The sequence below is a fragment of the Dipodomys ordii genome, unplaced genomic scaffold, assembly GCF_000151885.1.
Source record: "Dipodomys ordii isolate 6190 unplaced genomic scaffold, Dord_2.0 Scaffold55, whole genome shotgun sequence".
Classification (NCBI taxonomy): Eukaryota; Metazoa; Chordata; class Mammalia; order Rodentia; family Heteromyidae; genus Dipodomys; species Dipodomys ordii.
The window spans coordinates 3,486,310-3,498,296 of NW_012267271.1; the positions used below are offsets into that span (position 1 = coordinate 3,486,310).

At 43.3% G+C, this 11,987-nt stretch overlaps 1 protein-coding gene across 1 annotated transcript; it reads left to right on the top strand.

The window, feature by feature from the left end:
* Positions 1 to 293: 293 nt before the first annotated feature.
* On the top strand, positions 294 to 6,707 carry Zbtb34 (zinc finger and BTB domain containing 34). The gene has a single exon (XM_013021490.1). The coding sequence runs from the start codon at positions 302 to 304 to the stop codon at positions 1,814 to 1,816; it is 1,515 nt and encodes a 504-aa protein (XP_012876944.1). The 5' UTR covers positions 294 to 301; the 3' UTR covers positions 1,817 to 6,707.
* The last annotated feature ends 5,280 nt before the right edge of the window (positions 6,708 to 11,987 follow it).

Below are 11,987 nucleotides of genomic sequence, written 5' to 3' on the forward strand. Positions count from 1 at the left end.
ATACCACTTTCTCATTCAAAGCTAAAATAGCCTTGCGGCATAGTGTTTTAGTTTTGCTCAAGATGAATGTAGGGCAATAATGACATTGGGTTAATTGATCAGTTCTTTTGTTTTAGATGAATTAAGTGAAAGACGAAAGACTTTTAAAAAAAAAAGAGGGAGAGAGAGCCAGAGGATCAACGTTCAGGCAGTCCTCAGGAAGTACAGTAGCTGGTGTCTCAATGTGGTGAGCTTGTGTTCATGCCGCTTGTAAAGTCTTTGGCAAATTATAAAAACTCTCTCTTTCCACAGATTACGCTTCATGTCAGTAGAAATGGACAGCAGCAGTTTTATTCAGTTTGATGTGCCCGAGTACAGCAGCACCGTTCTGAGCCAGCTAAACGAACTCCGCCTGCAAGGGAAACTATGTGACATCATTGTCCACATTCAGGGTCAGCCATTTCGAGCCCACAAAGCAGTTCTCGCAGCCAGCTCCCCATATTTCCGAGACCATTCGGCACTAAGTACCATGAGTGGCTTGTCAATATCAGTGATTAAAAATCCCAATGTGTTTGAGCAATTGCTTTCCTTTTGTTACACTGGAAGAATGTCCTTGCAGTTGAAGGATGTTGTCAGTTTTCTGACTGCAGCCAGCTTTCTTCAGATGCAATGTGTCATTGACAAGTGCACACAGATCCTAGAGAGCATCCATTCAAAAATCAGTGTTGGAGATGTTGACTCTGTCACTGTTGGTGCTGAAGAGACTCCCGAGAGCCGTAACGGAGTGAAAGATGGCAGCTTCTTCGCCAACCCAGTTGAGATCTCCCCTCCATACTGCCCTCAGGTACGGCAGCCCACCACCAGCAGTGAGCTCCGGATGGAGACAACCCCCAGCAAAGCTTTGCGTAGCCGCTTACAGGAGGAGGGGCACTCAGACCGGGGGAGCAGTGGGAGCGTGTCTGAGTATGAGATTCAGATTGAGGGGGACCATGAGCAGGGGGACCTTTTGGTGAGAGAGAGCCAGATTGCTGAGGTGAAAGTAAAGATGGAAAAGTCCGACCGGCCCAGCTGTTCTGACAGCTCCTCCGTGGGGGACGATGGGTACCACACAGAGATGGTTGATGGGGAGCAAGTTGTAGCAGTGAACGTGGGCTCCTATGGCTCTGTGCTCCAGCATGCCTATTCCTACTCGCAGGCAGCCTCACAGCCATCCAGTGTATCAGATACTTTTGGAAGTTTGAGTAATTCTAGCCCATCAAGGTCCATGCTGAGCTGTTTCCGAGGAGGACGTGCCCGCCAAAAACGAGCTTTGTCAGTCCACCTGCACAGTGACCTCCAGGGTGTGGTGCCGGGGTCTGACAGTGAAGCCATGATGAACAACCCAGGCTATGAGAGCAGTCCCCGGGAGAGGAGTGCCAGGGGTCACTGGTATCCATACAACGAGAGGTTGATCTGCATTTACTGTGGGAAGTCCTTCAACCAGAAAGGAAGCCTTGACAGGCACATGCGACTCCATATGGGAATCACCCCCTTTGTGTGCAAGTTCTGTGGGAAGAAGTACACACGCAAGGACCAATTAGAGTACCACATCCGGGGCCACACTGATGACAAACCATTCCGCTGTGAGATTTGTGGGAAGTGCTTTCCATTCCAAGGTACCCTCAACCAGCACCTGCGGAAAAACCACCCAGGCGTTGCAGAAGTCAGGAGTCGCATTGAGTCCCCTGAGAGAACAGATGTGTATGTGGAACAGAAACTAGAAAACGATGCGTCAGTCTCAGAGATAGCCCTAGACTCTCGCATGGAAATTCATACAGTGTCTGATGCTCCTGATTAGGATGGTAAAGAAGTGCACCCAAACAAAGCACATTAATCAATGCATATTTGTGATTTGCTTTGTGTAATCTTTTGTTTTCCCAACCATCTGGAAAGCTCTTGGTCTCTTGGCAGTTCTTCTAAAGTTTCTGGATGGAACACTTCTTTGTGTTTATCCTTTCTCCCATTCTGTCTCCCCCAAGGAGCTCAAAGCATGAAGGGCAACGTATCCAGGGAAAACACAGGCTGACAGTATTTTTCTTTGGCTGAACTCTTAATCCCAAACCTGCCAGTGATTTAGCTATGCCAACTGGTTGACCCTACATTCTCTGCCAAGAGGCATCCTCTCTCACTGTGGGCACTAGCACCAGTGCATTTATTTCCACAGGGAGACTAGGATGCTATCCAGCTGATACAAATGGGTAACCTTTTCTAAGTTAAATTTACTTTTGGGGGGTAATTAGACTATATATATATATATAATAAAGTGATTATTATATATATAATTATATATACATTCTGAAATTTGAGTTTATTCTGGTTGAGGTGAATGTAAGAGAAATATATAATTTAATACAATGTGAACAGAGCTTTTAACTCTGTCTCATCCCTACCTAATATGTTAGTTTTGCCCTTTGGTTTCCCCTACAGAAGAATGTCACTAGGTTTTCATATCTATTAATCATTGTGTCCTGAAGCAGACAAAGCAAATCACAGTGTTCATAGCTCTGCTTCACAGCAAACTACATAAACCAAATGCCATAAAATTTCTTCAACTCTAGTTTGAAACTGTTTGGAATTTTTGTTCGTTGTCCAGCAAGTAAGCTGGATGACCTGTGGTGCTGACCTTTTTACATAGTATAGTGTTCTATTAGCCAACCCCAAAGGAGCAGTGGTTTTCAAGGTTTTTACTGGCCTACAAATCTACCTTCATTCCGTACTGTAGAAACATACATTCCAGGTAACTGAATCAAATCACTCTACCATGAGTTATTACTCGCACTAAAGGAAAAGAATTTGTAGTTCTCTCTACAAAATTCTTCAAGCAGTGTTGTTTGTTTTTCCTGTTTTTTTTTCTTTCTCTTTTCAAGCAGCCAGTTCAGGTGCACAGCAACTTTTTCTATGTGCAGTTCCCAGGGAAACTGCAAAACTTGGAATTTGTACTTTTTGTAAAGCTATACTCTATGGGAATTGCAAGCAATATATCTATCTTAGTATTGTGTGTGCTAATGCGAGCCTCTGTGGCTCCCCCACTCTCTCAGTGTTTCCTGCTGAAAGAAACCAACAGTTCAAAGCCCTCTAAGATACTCTGTGTGTCACCAAATCTGTATGTGTGTCACCATATTTTTGGTCATGTGGTGCTATTTTTATGTTCAGTGTCTTTTAGGTCAGTATAGTTGTAGAAAATGTGAAATCCAATGATAATAGTGAATTAAGTTATTTTCCTCCCAAGTTCATTGCTTGAAAAGAGACCTCAAAAGCATGTGCTGGCAAACAGGTTGCTATACAAAGACATTGTTGTATTAATACTTTAGCTTCAGTTCACTGTTGTACCAACAGGCTTTACAAGATCACTTTGGTACTGTGGACTCTGGCAGAGAGAATTTATAAGAACAAGTTGGTGGTGAGTCTTGCTGCAGGCCGCCCAGAGAATGTCAGCACTCTTAATCTCTCTTCCTGAGAACCTGAGCTCTGAGACCCACAACCAGCACATATCCACAGCCACCTAAAAAATCCAGACAGGCCAACCTCACAGACTAGGAGTTAAAGAATGCAGAAATCAGTGTTTGCTGGTTTCCCATGCTTTTCTGGCTCTTAAAATACCAAGAATGGTGGGTTGGGGTGGGGGGATCTCTTTGTTTAGGACTTAATTTTTTTTTAAGAAGTCATTCAAGGCCTCCCTGTGTGGCAGCTCCCCAGCCGCCCCCTTCCAGTGGTGGCTGAGCAGTAGCACCTCTTTAGCACACAGGATTTGTTCACATGTGAACTGCTGGGCTACACCTCAGTGTTAATTCACGTAGATTTCACTCTAACCTTGCTGCTCCTGGGAGCAGCTCTTGCTAATCGGGTATATAGTATGCCTTTTTCCTCGTCAAACTGCCTAAGTCGGGGTTTGTTCTCTCCCTGAAGCACTTGCTCAACTTTGTGCCTCAAGGGGAGGATAGACTCCAAGTGTTTACCCACTTAAATGTGTTCTGGGGTTTCAGGTAAATGTTTGTGATTTTTTTTCCTTACATGAATAAGTTTGCTTTTGATTTTTCTTTTTAAGAGTTAAATGCAAAAAAAAAATTGTGATACAAATTTAAGTTTGTGACAAGAAAGACCCATACCCAAGGACAGAAGAGGTCAAGCTCAGGGAAGGAACCTCCTCTTCACTCAGGCTCGGGCCTTCTGTGAGGTCTCCAGAGCTTTCCACAGGATGTGAGACAGGTGGGGAGTGGAGAGAGCTCTTGAGGCAGTACCTCCATGTCCTGGATCGTGTCTCTGTGTCTGTCTGAACCTTATTTACATGGAGTTGTTGTGTTTGTAAATGTGTTTAGCTGGTTTGAGTTTACCAAAGAGTGACTTATCCAAAATTGTCTTTGACAAAAATATACATTGCTTTGATTGTACAGTTCAGGTTCAAACATTGTAATGGGACTGTTAAGGGGCAGAAAATTGATTGCGTTTCTCTCTAATAATCATGATATCGCATTTTGCAAGTTCCACTTGCTCCCATTCATGTTGCTAACACTTTACCCTCTCTCTCCACTGCTAGCAGTGTTAGAATGAATTCTCAAGCCATAACACAGTACTGTAAAGTTCGCAGGGCTTCAAGGGAGGTGTGTAGGCCAGCACAGTGCTGTGGAGCCACTGAGCTGAGTGCTCCACGGTCTGCCTCTAGTGGGTAGGGCTGTGGGGTGGTTCCACTCTGATGGGCCGCAGCAGTTGATTGTGCCTTGCCACAGGAGGATGTGCCAGGAGGTTAACATGACCACAGAACAGAACCATTCTCTCCCTGAAGTTCACTCCACGTCTCCACAGACGAAGGACGCTGTGTAACTAGCTCCTTAGAGCAACTCCTTCTGGAAAGCAAAGTCCCTATTTCTGTACAGTTTTAGGTTAGATGTTTCATTTATATCAGATGCAGAAATCAACTAAGAGAAAGTGATATGTGAAGAAATCTTTTACAGTAAAATATATCCTGAATTCCTCTAGGCTTGTTCATAATTGAGTCTCTGAGCTACCTTTTCCATATTTGACAATGTGAAGACAGTGACAGCGTCCTTTTCTATTAATGTCTAACCTGTTATTACAAACTGTGAAGACAAAATATTTTATACTTTTACTAATGTTTGTGGTTTTAAACAGTTTTCATTCCAATCAGTTCTCTACCCTCTAATTTCTACTAAAGCTGTAAATACATTTTAAAATATATTTGTAAATACAATTTATGAAGACAAGTAAATTTTTTGGTTAGTGGGAAAGCCTCCCAACCAATTGGCTCTGCCTTGGCATATTTTTTTTTCTTCGTGTGTGTTGTTTTATTTTCTTTCCTCTTTTTAAACCGCAGAAAGGATACTGTCAATTCACTGTTAAGCAGAATATACTGTACAACTAAATTGCTCATTTTTAAATCTTTGAGAGCATGAATATATGTCTCTTCTAATGATAGCGGTTATTGCCAACTCTGTTTTTACCTTAGCCTAGGTCATAAGCCCTGCATATTTTTGTGTGTGATTGTTTTTATTTTTATTTTAATGTCCTGGATTCTAGGAAGAATTTGCAGGAATACAAAACAAGGGCTGGGGGAGTCATCCACATGAATGAGCTTTACTTTAGAGATCAATGTGTTTTATTTTAACTTTTTTCCTATTTGTTACTGTGACTTTTGTTGTTGTTGTCATCGTCATTATAGTTTTAATCTATAATGGTTTCCTGTGAAGCCTCCACTGAAAGGGACTCAAATATGCAACACCTAAACTATTTTCCAAGGGCACATGCCCCTTGAATGGTGCTTCTAGACTGGTCAGGGTTATTTATTAAATTTTATATATGAAAGTATTGGGGAATTATGTAAATTCTTTATATGAAACTAGTTCATAAGTCATAGATTTCATATTACTCAGTGCAACTGAACTGAAAGTTCAGGAAAGTCATTCACATTGTTCCAAAATTGTAACGGTTGTCACCCATCACATGCGTCTTCTTCAATAAGTGCCAGAGTGGTCCCACTGTTTCTGTCCAGTGCTTGACTTCTCAGCCCAGAAAAGAACCGGCATCCTCTGGTTCCCTCCCTGGGTCTGGCACAGACAGGGCTATTGTAGTTCTTCATCAAGTCCCGGAGTTGGCCTTGTGGCCTTGGTGCTCCGTATGGCAGATTCAGTAAATAGACCTCTTGCTGCCCCTCAGTGACAAGTTATGCTGTGAATTCAACCTTTGGACTTGAGACCCAAGCCTCTGGTTGCTGCCCTGACTAGAGTAAGAGGTAGACTTACTTTGTTTTAAAATAACCATTTTTCTAATGTGAAAACCATCTCTCACCACTTTATTAGTAGGGCTAACATTGTTTTCCGTTATAAATGGTTGAGCAATTTGAATGACTTAACACAGTGTCATTACCTTGCAATATAAACTGGTAACCTCACAACTCCACACTTCATTGCCATGTGAAGTAAATGAAGCTAGCTAAGCGGATGCTGTATCAACTAGTAACTTGCCATTAAGGATTATTTTATAGCATGGAGTTAAGACTATTTATTCAAATGATATTTTACTCTCGTATTCATTTTGTTTTAGATTTGTGACATGAATATTTCAGTGCTGCTTAATTTTGTTTTGAATTCTTGTTTCTTGCTTGTAAATGGCTTTTTTTATGGTATAAAGTCAATGGAAATTGCTGTTTGTAAATAAAAATGCTGCTAGAGCAATCATGCTGTGGTCGCCCTCTGTATTTGCCTCTCATAGCCTCTGTGTGTTTCCCTGGCTCTGACAAACATTTGCTGTATCAGTTTCTGTAACCACTGTTTTTGAAAGCCTGGGGTTTCATAAGAGACTCTTGTAGTGCCATCATTGTGCTGAAAGAGAAAGAAGCAGATGGAGTTCTGATCTTTCTCTTGTAAAACCAATATTGGATTGTCACACTCCGGTCTGCACCCAGGCTTCCCCACTGCTTGTGGGTACACCTTGCCCAGTCCTTCAGGACTGTTTCTTCTGCCTGCACTGTCATCTCCCTCTTAGCTAGTTCCTTCCCCTCCTCTAATCCAGCTATGGAGCCCTTTTTTCCTACAAGAACCCTTCTAGATCAGTCCCCTTTATAACAGAATTTAGTTGAGCAGTGTGGTCTTGACCATTGAAGTACTTACTTTAATTTGTGGTTAGGTAATCAGTGGGATTATTCAGTTGATGCTTCCCTTGAGATCCTGTGAGCTCCTTGCTGAAGGGACCCTATGTCCTCACCCTTGTGTCGTTAGCATAGGCCCCTGAACACCACAGTGGGTGCTTAGCTAGTGTTTGTAGGACCCGATGGAACAGGGAAGTAAGGCTGTGAGGTGAGTGGGGATTCAGCTTGGCTCCCATGGGACTGTCTTCCTGACATGTTCCTTACTGGTAAGTTAGGGTTGCTGCCAGGCCAAGTCCTATGCCTTCTCTCTAGGACTCCTTTATGGTGTGGTGACAGTGAGCTAATACATAATGCAGTAGTACCCTGCTTTCCCTGCAAGCTGGGCCCTGAGATGAATAAGGAAGAAACTAAAGAAGATGATGGAGAAAGGGCACTGACATTCCTGACAGGAGCAAGGTCTGGCTTCTAGCCTTCCTGTGCCTCAGCATCATCTTAAACAAGTCAGGCAGCTGTGGCTTCTGATAGGTTTGTTCCTTCCCTCAGGCTGGAAAAGTAGCCCAACATCAGGAAACAGGCAGATCTCTAGAGGACCATCCCAGGAGGCTGTTTCCTGTCAGTACCATCTGGGAGCAGACACCCTGGGTCAGAGCAGATAGAGCGAGATTATATGGCGTTGCATTGCCAGCAAAGGCCATGGCCTTTCATTTGTCCTGAAGTTAGAGTGCTCTTTACTTTGAGTTCCTGCTGATTATAATTCATAAGAGTTGTTGGCTAAGCCTGTTTGGCTTTAGGGAAGCTTATTGTTGCTTTCTAATGTCAGAGGACACCACCAGTCCCTAATTGCTGACTGGCCATCATCTCCTAGGCCACTTTATTGAAAGCTCCTCAAAGATGTTCATATTTGATTATCTCTCATGATGTTTGCTTTGGGGTTTTCAAAGTAGCCAGGCTACCTCACCTTTTGTCAACAAGTAGGGTCCAAAACATCAGAACACAAAAATGGCAGAAAAAGTCCACCATGAAGGAAATTAAATTAGAAAGCACATAGATTTGGAAAAGGTGTATCTTAAAGCTTACTCTTGGAGCTCTCATTAGTCGAGAGAGTATACTTTTGTTCCAAAGTGGAGGAACACATATGTTATACTTTTTTTTTTTTTTTGGTTCATCATGGGGCTAGAACTCAGGACCGGGGTCCTGTCCCTGAGCCTCTTTGTGCTCAAGGCTAGCGCTCTACCACTTGAGCCACAGCACCACTTCTGGCTTTTTTCAGTGACTACATGGACTTTCCTACCCAGGCTGGCTTTGAGCAGCGATTCTCAGATCTAAGCCTCCTGAGTAGCTAGGTTTACAGGCATGAGCCACTGGTACCCAGCATGCACACATATGTTTTGAAATGTAGATATTGTCCAGCAAATGCATGTTTTGAAATGTAGATATATTCATAGCAATATGCCATATCCTGTGTTTTCTACACTCCAAGAGGGTAAGTTCTCAGAACCTTGTCCCTGAAACATACCAGAGTGAAAGGAGAGCTCATTTTGTTCTGCCTCTATCATAAGGGAATTTGGGCCTTATCAGTGTGGGATCTGGAAACCAGGGGTGTTGCTGTTGGATGTCCTGCTCACTTCTGTTATACCAGGGCAGCAGACAAACTGCTGAGAAGGCAGTGACACAGTGAAGCAGGAGGGTCCTACCCCCCTACACACACACACACAGGCTCAGCCTTGTTCTCATCTGCCCAAGAACTCTCCTTTTTTTGTCAGCCCATAACTTACTCCTGGTGGGCTCCCCTCAGCTCACTGTGACTGCATGGCCCAAGCCTCTGAGTCTTAGCTAGAATGGATCCCACAGGTGCTGTGGACCACCTTCTGGTGTGTGTGTGTGTGTGTGTGTACATGCGTGTACACACATTCATTTAAATGGACAACTAAGATGGTAAGTCATTTCTAATTCTGTCTTCTTTCCCAGAGTGCCGGAAATGGAAAGATCACTTTCATTCAGGAAGGGACCTCACAGATAAGTTATGACTGTGCTGGGACTCCTATAGTAGTCCACATACACGTCTACAAGACTCTGCTTATGGACATTCCTGCATCCTGAGAGACTGCGAGTTTGACAGCTTTCAGTGACACAAAGCCCTTCCTTGTCCCGAGTCCCAGATCTGCCTCCCTGGGGTCTGTGCCCTTGGATTTGTTCTCTTGAAGGTCACATGTATTGAGGCTGTGACATCCCATCTCTGAACTATTGTGTGCTACATGTGACTTTGGGCTGACTGTCTTTTCTCAGAGACTAAGCCATGGGGACATTCATCTTTGTCCCTACCCACTCCCCTCCATTTCAGGATTTTAACCTGTAAGACTGTGGGACCTGTTACAGAATCTTGTTGGAACTGAGGAGACAGAACATAACTTGGAGGAACACGCCTTTGGCAAGCAAATTACGTTTGTGTGACTTATTTTAACTAGCCTGTTGCTGCCAGACAATCTGTTCATCACACATCTGGGTGCCTGGAACTGGCTTCAGTGTTGCTAAATTATTTCTTCAGCCTTTCATTTTCTTCCCTCACTTTTCTAAATAGCTAATGCCTTGGCTTTGGGAGATTTTAGCCTAGACTCTAGCATAGAGTCTCCCTTTGGTGGCTAATTTTCCTTCCTCTCTGGGGTACCTTGGCTCCACCGGGGACCTGGGCCAGTGGCACTACTAGTTGGGAAAAGAGATTTGGTCCTGCCTGTGTGTCTGTGCACAGAGAAGGCGCTTGAGCCTGTGGCTCATCCAGAAGAAGTAGTTTCATCTACTTCCTCTGCCCTTTAATCCTAGCTGTGCCTTTTTGCTCTGGCCCCTCTTATCCTTGCCTGCTGCACCCTGACTAGGCTGGTGGTGAAATGGGAATGCTTAGGTTTCAGTAACTGAACTATCACTTCCTTCTTTCCCTGCTCTGTGTCACCTCCTGATCCCCTGAAAGGGCCTCTTGCCACCAGGCTGTGTTGAAATGCTCCAGTTCTGACTGCGGTTAAGGGAACCAGCTACATGTCCGGTAAGTTTGCAGATTTCTACCCTGATGGTAAGCCCTAAACCTCCACTCCTCATACCATCGTGGTTTTGGAGTCTACACCTTTATAAAGACTCAAGCAGCGTCAGCTATAATGGTTTAGCCTAGATGAAAGAGGTTGGGTGGTTTCACTCCAAGGGTGCTATGGATAGATGAGGCACAGAGAGCTTTGATGATTCCTCTGGAAAGCTGGTGGCCAAGCCTGGCAACCCTGAGAACTCCCAGAAGACGCAGGATCCAGGTTTTCAGATTATTTCTACCTGGTACTAAGATGGCCACACTCAGGTTCTAGAAGGCAGAGTTCAGGTAGAGCCAGGGGCATAGCCTCTTTAAGTGGAGGCTCAGCTTTCAGAATAAAATAATCTGGGACTACCTTTGACATCTTTTATGCTAGCCAGGGGGTTGGTGGCTCAGGCCTGTAATCCTAACTACTCAGAAATTTGAGATCTGAGGATCATGGTTCAAAGCCAGCCCCAGCAGGAAAGTCTAGGAGACTGTTGTTCAAAACATGGGAGACTTCCAGCTAAGCTGTGAGTTCATGTCCCAGAATGGGCACACCTGTGTGCACATGTGCCCACATGTGCGCACACACACACACACACACACACACACACACACATACACACACGCTTCTAAGGGGAAAAGCACTTTGACTATATTCAAGGCAAAACAGAACCATAAAAAAGGAATAATTTAGGGGCAAACAGCTTTTCAACATATATAAAACAAAGCTTTGAAAATTAATGAGAAAAAGACAAATACAAAAGTTTGAGAAGAGGAAAGGAATGTAAAGAAATGATCCACAGAAGAAATATTCAAGCCTAACAAATGCTGTCAAGTCAAATATATTTTGCCTTGCTAGAAAGCAATGAAAGCAGAAATGAGAGACAATTTTCCTGCAATGTCCTACATTTATGACAGTGGAGAAGTTAGACATTCAGACCCTGCTCTTAGAAATAGAAACTGGTATAACATTTCTGGAAGGCAGATTGATGTTGTGTTGTAATTTTTAATTATGTATGCTCTTTGATACTGGTATTACTTTTTAAAATCCAACCTAAGAAGATACTCAAAGACGTAATCAAAGATGTAAAATTTATTTGCCTCAGTGTTGATTATTGGAGCAAGGCATGGTGGTGCAGATATATAATCCCAGCAACAGCAAGCTACCACTCTAATAGCCATCAATAAATCTGGTACATACCTTCAATGCTACACTGGAGTTCTGGGGCTTCAATTCAGGGCCTGGGCACTGTCCCTGAGCTTCTTTTGCTCAAGGCTAGCACTCTACCACTTGAGCCACAGTGCTACTTCCGGCTTTTTCTGTTTATTATATGGTTTTGAGGAATCGAACCCAGGGCTTCATGCATGCTAGGCAAGCACTCTACCACTAAGCCACATTCCCAGCCCTAGAGTCATTTATAACATTATAAATGTATTACTAAGCCTTTATGGCACATATATAAGCCTTTATATATCCATATCATGCTATCAGGTATAGCAAAGTAGTTTTTTAAAGGAATATGTGTCACATGAGACATATAGGTTACAGTATGTACATGGTATGATATAGATATATACATAATAGCCTCTACTTAATGCCTATAGGGTTCTATTTGTATTAAATAATGGACTAAATAGGATAAAAATATAGTAGATACTTTAAGAAGTTTCCAGGAAATAAGCTTGGGTAGGGTGGTTAGAGCCACCCATTGAAGTATACTGAATTTTATTTCAAGCTATGACATTTACATTGGACCCTGTGGCCACGGGGAGGCAGTAGAACGCAGTTCATTGAACATGGATGGGGCTTCTACTCTT

Bases quoted from the DNA above. Each gene is read 5' to 3' on its own strand.
- Zbtb34 (XM_013021490.1), top strand. From the start codon at position 302: ATGTCAGTAGAAATGGACAGCAGCAGTTTTATTCAGTTTGATGTGCCC.